This window comes from Paramormyrops kingsleyae, chromosome 24, assembly GCF_048594095.1.
Source record: "Paramormyrops kingsleyae isolate MSU_618 chromosome 24, PKINGS_0.4, whole genome shotgun sequence".
NCBI lineage: Eukaryota > Metazoa > Chordata > Actinopteri > Osteoglossiformes > Mormyridae > Paramormyrops > Paramormyrops kingsleyae.
Window position 1 is genome coordinate 9,865,909 of NC_132820.1, and position 8,759 is coordinate 9,874,667.

The window sequence follows — 8,759 nt, forward strand, 5'->3', positions numbered from 1 at the left end:
TATTACCGTCTGAGTCGCTTGCCCGATGATGCAATTGGAAGTCACCAGTGGCATTTGCACTCCCCATGACCCCACCCTGACATCTGAGGACACGGAATAAAATAAATGCGACGCTGCATGCAATTCTCGCTCAACCCCAACGCAATTCTCGCTCTCTCGGGGGCGCGAGAGCTGAAGCGCATAGATGCTTGTCACATGACCACGTCACAGCCGCGTTCCTCTTCTCTACCGGGCCTTCGGTCTTCTCTAAATCAGTCACGCCATCTGGCCTGAGATGAGGCGTTCCCATCCCTCGGAGAATCCCGCTTATGAACAATTGCGCCAGTGTTTCTGCTAACGAGGGGGAATGCGTGGAATTAATGCCAAGATCGGACAAGACGAATCGGAACCAGCAGGGGGCACCGTTAAGGGTCTAACAGGCACACATTCCTGACCATAACCTGACCAAAACCGCGTAATCCTGTCAGTTAGACGTCACTCATCTCCATTACCCCATAAGAGCCTGTTTTCACTCCACCTGAACTTGCTGTTTCCATAGCAACATAATTATCTGGACGGCAGTTCACCTCACCTGAGTCCAGTGTGGACAATCTGACCATAAAATAAATGCACTCTGAAACCAGCAGGGTCACAGTACCCTAGGGCTGGACCGGCCCAGGTTTGTCCAACCGGGTCAGATTTATACTGAGTTCCGATCCACTCAGCCCATATGATCATTCATTAAGAAGAATCATTCTGTTTTCTCACACGAGTGATAACCTACATACGACGATGCCACAAGCAGTTTTACTATTCGTTTTCATAATTTCTGGTGATTTTGGGGAGAAGGGCTATAAATAGCTCAGATTATGAAGGTCTAATTGGACCAATTAAGGGTGGAATGAGCACTGAAACAGAGGGTAAAATGTGAGAGGTTAGGCTTAGCCTGAGGCTTTGAGGGTAGCTTTGGAGAAAACCCGTCTGGACACTCGTCAGCTGCTCGCCGACCCTCAACCAGTAAGCCTTGGGAAGGGGGGTGAGTGGGGGGGCTACTAGACCCCTTCCCATCCTGCTGGCCAAATGCAATATAGCTAGTGGGCTCTATCCATCTTTCAACCGTCTGCTCAATCAACAATGAAAAACCACCAGATCCCTCCACAATTTGAAGGACACAGCCGCTAAACTGGATCCCTGCTGACTGGATGACCGTGGCCGGTGGCGTGATCCTCTGGGGTCACATCCAGGTCTGCTGCTGTCCCCGAGTGACCCCCACCCAACCCCCCTTGACAGATTTAATGTTCCGCCCCTTGAGTCAAGATCCCATCGATTCCAACTCATAACTCACCGTTTTCCAACAACTCATATAGGATTTGGAGAACAATCCCATGATGGAATCCTGGAGTAAAGACATAGGTACCTGCTCATTCTGCAAGTCTAACGCCAATGACGAGATGATTAGTGCTGGCCATCAGTGCCACCTAGATAGCATTAGCTAGAGGTCTATATGACCTGCAGCTCCTCTTTCTCTTCCCAAAGACCTCTCCTGCACCTCCTTCCCTCCTATTCTTGACATCTCTTTCCCCCAGGAGCAGATAGTTGACACTCCCCATTTTCTAATGGACATTCCCAAGGTCCAGACCCCACCCTCGCCCCCACCCCGGTCTAGGAATGCACTGACATGCTCTCGCTGCACATATGGCAGGCCGGCTGCACCCTGCTCCTTCAGCCCTCCCGGAAGAACCGGCGTGGGCGTACTCCGTGGGACCAAATACACCCAAAAGAACAAGGACAAATCAGCCAGCAAAACGAAACAGGATGCATCAGACTCATTCGAAAACTGTTAAACCACCGAATGGCTAACACAGTATCAGGAACGGATTGTTCTGGAGGAACCTGCTATGTAAACAGATGATCTCAACCACTGCAGCCTGGGAATCAGAAACTAATTCCTCAGAGGCTGGACGTTATAGAGGTAAATACAAACTGTCACAAACTGAAGGGTGTGGGCGTGGCCTGGACCAGCAAGACGTAAACATGAGGCATAGCGTGTTTGCGATGGTGTCGAGTCCACAGGGGAAATGACACGAGAATCGGCCCTCATCCGAGGGGCATTAATGAGGGCGATGCGTCTTAAAACGGCCCCACAGCAAACGCTGCAACTATGCTAATGCTAATTGTCTTATTAGATTTTTGCTTTCTGTGGATCATGCTGTGTAGCTCTTGTTCCATTCACTGGAAGCTCAGCCCAGCTGCACTTATGCCTAGTCGGCTCGTCGACAGCCGTGTGTTTGTAATGCGCTTTTTGTTTAACTTGTATGGCCCTAAATGTTGGCTGACTCTGAGCTGTAACCCCCAGGCTATGGAGAGCAAGACGGTGTAGGTGAAGAGAAGCATTCCAATGTACCTGTACTTGTTCTTGTGCAAATGGAAAATAAAGGATTTATCATTAAAGTCAATGCAATCCAGAACTAGGATAATAGTCTTGTGGAAATTCGGGTGCGGCCTGGGTTGGCACTGAGCATCCTGATGATGGACCCTGGCAAGCATTCGAGTGACAAGACAGACTGTACCCTGTCTCTCCTGACCCCTACGAGAGGAGTCTAAGGACGGAGCTCAGGCAGGGAGCTGAGGGGCGAGGGAGGAGGTCCATCTGCATGCGATTCCTCTTCCGTTTCCAAACCTGAACCTTGCTGGTGATGACAGACTAGGGTGGAGGATGTTTGGAGAGGACAGAACTCTCTTAGGGTCTCATAAAGGTAACACGCAGCATATGGATGCTGGGTACTGTCCTGACTACATAAAAAATGTTAAAATAACACCGAAACCCAGCCATAATTTGACCATTTATGGGACTGTCTGTACAAAACGCCTCACATCTGAAGTACAGCTCACGTTCAATCAGTCTGTGGCTAGAAAAAATAGCGTCCGAACTTCAGGCTGATAGGAGTAAGCAGAGAGGACCCACATCTGATGGATAAATACTTACCACAAGGCTTGTTTTGACAGTGGCATTCTCAGCTACTTAATTAAACAACGTCATGAGCAAAATAATCCCAGAATCTTTATGTGTCAGACATGCGAGCAGACAAAAACAAGATTCATCATCGTCTGCTCTTTCAAACGACTTCGCTTGCCTCCATTATGGAAGTCCCTCTAACAGTCACTCTGCTGGCTTCTTATAAAACCACTGGATTACTTGTCCAGCCTGGAATGCCCAGTCATACTAATACTATGCATGAATGTCCAATTCCTCGCATCCGATTGGTTGACGCACCAACCCAGAAATAAACCAATCAGATTCCTTTGATCCAACAATATGATCCGAACCAGATCAGTAAGAAGCAATGTTGCTTCACATCTCCAGGATTTGGAGTGTGAATCCCACCTTATCATTGTGTCAGCCAGTTCTTGGAGCAATTGGGGGTTAAGGGGGCTACTCAAGAGCCCAATGATAAAATCACTCAGGCAAATGCAGGATTTGATCAAGGAACCACATGACATGAGGAATAGCATTCTAACGCACTATGCCACCCAACACAAGCTAACAAGAATCACACATAAATGCTTAAATACTGTCTGTTATGTGCCAGGGAAGGGAAAACCCAGCAGAGCGGCTCGTCCCAGCAATTTTAGGGGTCATCTTATCGTGCTGGTGACCGCTGTGGGGGGACGCCCGACCTCATGACAGATCAGGTGGCAGTTGTGGGGGGGGGGGGGGGGGACTGGAACAGATTGCGACGGGGATATTAACAGAAAAAGGATTCTGTTTTCCGGAAGCAACTCTGTCTGGGCTGAACGGAAGGTCAGAATTTTTCTGAAGGCTCCTGAAGGACTGGATGACAATCAGGACAGGGGCATGTGACAACCCTGGGGGGTCTGCGGAGGGGGCAACTGATGATGGCGCTGGGGGGAGGGGGGCTTTTGATGGTGGTCTGATTCTGTCATTACAGCCCATCCTGACAGAAGCCTGTTTCTGGGAGCAACCCCCCCATATATCAGATTAGCAAACCTATATAATATTGAGGGGGGGGGGGCTAGCAGAGATTAGGTCTCACATGCAGCCTGGCGGAGCCCACAGCAATTACATGCTGCTAATCGCCACTGTCGCTGTCAAGGGCAGAAAAGCCCCCTTTCTGTGGGAAGCCCACACCCCCCCCCCACCGACCCCACCCCCTGCCTTTGAGGTATGTCGTTTTTTTCCCTCTGGGTTGCATCACATCTGGGAATCAGGTTGCCTGGCGATGGCTGAAGATTAGAGGCTGGGAAGACGTCAGGAGATATGGCTTCTAACAATAAGAGTGCTTGGAGGGGTTGGGGGGGGGGGTTGCAATTTTGGGTCTTTGTTCATTTGCCTTTGATTGAAGTCCCATGACTCGTCAATTGATAATAATCCAATAAATTATCCAATGATGTGGACTTAGCCCAAGGTGTGAGCTCCAATTACCATCAGCGTGACCTCAGCTTTCAGGGACTGGAAGGAGACAAAGCACGGTCTCCCCCCCCCCCCCCCCCCCAATCACCAGCTGAGGAAAACTAGGTATTTTATGGGGTGTTTTTACTTCTCCTTTGTGTCACTCTTACTACCCACTAAGCAAACGCCATGCTTCATAAAGGTCAGGTCCCAGACATCTCAGGAACCAGCTGTACATGGCCAAACTTACAAAGACGCCATCAAATCTTGAAAGCTCAGCCACTGAGAACCAAAATACCCACAATTATCCAACTAGAGCCAGTATTCTCATATAAAAAGACTACATTTGGTCAAATATGAAGATTATGAATAAGGTTGTAATAATATTTTAACAAAATGAAATATAAACAAAATGATATGTTTCAAAATTAGCTTAGATAATGTTCTCAGCTGTATGTTCAGAGATCATCAAAGAGAGAGTGAGAGAAAAAGAATTATAAAGCCAAAATGATACATGTGATATGTTTTGGATGATGTCAGAAAACAGGAAAAGATAACAATAAAAAGCGGAAGAGAAACTCATCAGCAGATCGCTTTAGACGCTTTTGAAACTTGAAGTACTGAGCGATTAGCCGCCGTGTGGCATTAGGATAAGCAGCACCATCGAGTCATAGTCAGGGATCTCGGCGTCATTTTACGGATGTTTAAACCCAGAGCTCTTGACTGCGATCGGACTTTCCGTAAGAAGCTTTGCCAATCAACTCCACCGCCCCGCATTTGACTCTGGCATTTATAAAAGACCAGATATTACGAACACACGCCCCTGTGAAGCCGTGATTAAAGTTACCACCCACCCCAAAATGTACGGGCAGCGGTGGCCAGATTTGAAGGCACATCTGTACATCAGACAGTAATCTGATTGATAGCAAACTGTGCCATTCATCCCGAAGTGTCTCGAACTTCTGGCATGACTTAAAGATTAGGGGATTTTTCGAGGTTCTCGGAGCGCTGAATTTCCTGCATCCTTACAAAGCAGCCCGAACCATAGTTACACAGTGCATACGGAGTGTACCGTGAAGTACGGGTGATGTGCAGGGTAATCTGCGTACTGCGCCCTTAAACTGACAAGTACTCATATATATCAGTGGGAAAGGATGGGGGGAGGAACAGGAGGGGGGGGGGGGGTAAGGCGTTTAAAATGACGGACGGGGCGCTCTGAAAAGGTGAAGACCTCGCCCTCCCCAGGATCACACAAACAGGGAGAAAACGCTATATCATTATTTTCCAAGATGGGAACAAAGGGTACAAAATATCACACTGCATCGTGTGTGGGATTAAGGATCATTGCATGACAAAGAAGCGTGCCATCAAAACGGTATCTTTGAACATGTTCGCCCCCCCCACACACACACACAAACCAGGGTCATCGTTCAACAAAGCTTTATCTCCCTGCCGGGGGAATACATATAGGTCTCCGCGCAGTGACATGTGCGTTTAAATGCCAGTAATGCGTCTAAGCACTGCAGTCATTGTCCGAGAAACGGTCTCCGGAGACGCGTGGCTGTAGGGACGGGAGGTTAGTTCAGGGATGGGGGGGTTGAGGATGCTGCAACTGGTCAGAGGGGATCGACGCGCAAAGCGCTAACACGCAGCCCTCGTTGTGAAGCCATCAGACGCAATGCAATCGGGATCTGTCGGGGAAACACCTTCACGCCTGCCCCCCACCCCAGACACGATGCAGCACGAAATCCCCCCTTACCAGTCGGTGGAACACGTCTCGCTGATCACATCTTGGTAAGCTGTAAGGAGGGCCAGTCTATTCTTACTGAGGTTCACAGCCATGTTGCCGTCCTAGCAATCATCCAGACCGGTGTGAAGCCGAGTAGAGGAGATGGGTGGAGGAGGGAGTGGAGCGCTACTGAGGATGAAACAAAGGGACTGAAGCTTTTCTGTGGCGGAGCCGGCGAGCTGCGTGGTCCGAGAGCTCCGTTGGGAGCCCGCAGGGTCCTAATGCCGTGCTGTGCACTGTTATCCAGCAACGGGACTGACACTGAACAGACACCGCTGTAAGGTCTGTGAGCTTACAGTCGGCGGGCGGGGGTATTACTGCCCCACTTTCAAAAAGATGTCACCCCCCACACATTTGTTTGCCCCTATGAAACATCAATCTCCCCAAGCGTAGTTTTGATTTAAGACGTCTGCTCTTTGAATCAGTATCCAAGTGTAATTTATGGGGGGAAAAATATCACATGAAGTTGCTTTTAAAAGAACGAAATCCTTTGTTTTGTTGGTTGCCAAACACCATTAAACAAAAGCGGAGGATGTTTACAGCAAGCTGCCTGCTTAGCATCGCAACTTGTGATACTCTCTGCCACGCGCGAAATCACGGCAAGGCGCCAGTGCGCCACAGCTCATTGACTTAAGTGATGTTTGTTTTTCAACCAGCCGAGAGATTTGGAACTAGAATATAAATCCATTCACTCATACTCATATATAACGGTGGAGAAAGAACCAGTTAGGTCTATTGGGATATGAATGAATGCCTGAATAAATTAAGCAACTCCGATGCTGTGTCGGGGGACTCTTGTCTAGGATTGGCCGAGACACACCATGTGACAAGTCTGGACTAAACAAGGGAGTTAAAACTAAAGGCTCCAGTGGTGACATCATTGGGCGAATGGCAATTATGCACAACCTGACAACACGGATTTGTATGTTCACGGCGTGGCGCTGTGGAGTCTCGTAGTCCCAAGCGTGGATGATCCATTAATCTTTCGGCGTTCACTGGTGACCGGGAGGTTATCCCGGGAAGGCCAAGGCAGGGCATGAGATTCCTGGGACATTGGTCTGGCACAGTTACCCAATCAATTATGTGGCTTTTGACCTGGGGGAGGGAGAATGCAGAGATATACCTTGTAGTCTCAGCGGACTGGATTCAAACCGAAAGACTAGACCTGAGGCGTGAGGTCACCATACCACCCGCCGACTGGCCCCCGACTCCCGAATGCGGCCCCCAGCCACGCCGGCAGCATCTCAGCCACGTTCTTGGCAGAGAGGTGCCAGCACCATAATTAGCATGCCGGTCCTGGCTGAGATCTGGCATAGCAGACGGGCCGTCGGCACCGGGGTGGGGGGGGGTGACCCTTCTCCGCTGCCCCTTTAAGTGGCAGACGGCCCAAAAGGCTCCTGGCTGGCCACGCCTCCCCGGTCTCGGCAAAATGCGGCATGATGGGTCGCCAGTCCTGTGTGCCAGAGACCCCACGGCAGACTGGAAAGGTATGGGAGGGGCTGAATTGCTGAAACGGGCAGGGACTGGGAGGGGACTTGTGCGTGTCGGCCCCCCTGAAAAAAAGCACACCATCTGCATCCCGTCCAATAAGAAGAGTCCACACTAAGTCATGAATATCAAACGACTGAGTATGCCATAACAATGTATGAATTTTACCTTCTACTCCACATCCTAATGAATGGATCTATCAAAATCCACTGAATCAGTAAAGTGGGGTGTTTTTTGGGGGGGATGGAGTGTACAAGGTCAAGTTGTACAAGGAAGGTGGTGGGTGGGGTGACATATTTTTTTCAGGGGGCCCAGAATTTCTAGCTACACCCCAGCCCCCCCCCCAAGCACTGTCCCCTATGCTGCGACCGGAACCTTCCGAACTGGCAGCCAATAATTAATCACACTCATCCCGCATGAAGCAGAACGCCGACGGCTGAACATACTCGGGGCTGGGACTCGCCCTCTCTAAGCAGCATGAGGGAGAAACTCCAGTTTGAAACTGGGCACCAGCCCAGCCTCAGCCCATCCATTCACTCGATGGGTTTGATCAACCGAGTCCCCCCCCCCCCCCCCCCCTTTGTTTTAGCATCACGGGTATGGCTGACAGGCCTTTATGCACTTTTCTGGGTGATTAGCCAGCAGAAAACCAAAAGAGCAGTGCTAGCATTGCTTCAGCTTAATACACTTACAGACGAGGCCAAGGAGAAATGGAAAGAGAGAGAAAGATTTACAGTTTTGGCTCAGAAGAGGCTGAATTTGTGTGTCCGAGTACTGCTCAAGTAAGGAAAGATTCACCGGGATGTCCCTGATAGGCTGGAACTACACGGTGCCCGCATGTGATTGGCCGCAGAGGCCGACGAACCCCTCCATTTCACACCTTTGGCACAAAGAGCAAACAGGCAGCTGATTGGCCAATAAAGTATGAAGTGCCATGAATGAAACACCTATTGTAAATCCCACAGAAGCAGCCATGAGTTTAACAAGGCAGCCCTTTTCCAAAAATCGGTTCCAAACACTAGGGAAATGGTCAAGGGCTTATAGAAACCAAAAAAGAAAGCTGAATAGAAAAATAAACTGAAAATGCTTGTG

At 49.5% G+C, this 8,759-nt stretch overlaps 1 protein-coding gene across 5 annotated transcripts in view; it reads right to left on the bottom strand.

Moving 5' to 3' along the window:
• dbn1 (drebrin 1) overlaps positions 1–6,450 on the bottom strand; it is a 40,021-nt gene extending 33,571 nt beyond the window's left edge. For 2 of the 5 annotated variants that reach the window (XM_072706367.1, XM_072706366.1), the window contains exon 1: positions 6,150–6,450. In XM_072706367.1, coding sequence (XP_072562468.1) covers positions 6,150–6,232 — 83 coding nt within the window. In that variant the 5' untranslated portion in view covers positions 6,233–6,450. The remainder of the gene's footprint in view (positions 1–6,149) is intronic. The other 3 variants (XM_072706368.1, XM_072706369.1, XM_023844972.2) reach the window with 3 other exon arrangements.
• Positions 6,451–8,759: the final 2,309 nt, after the last annotated feature.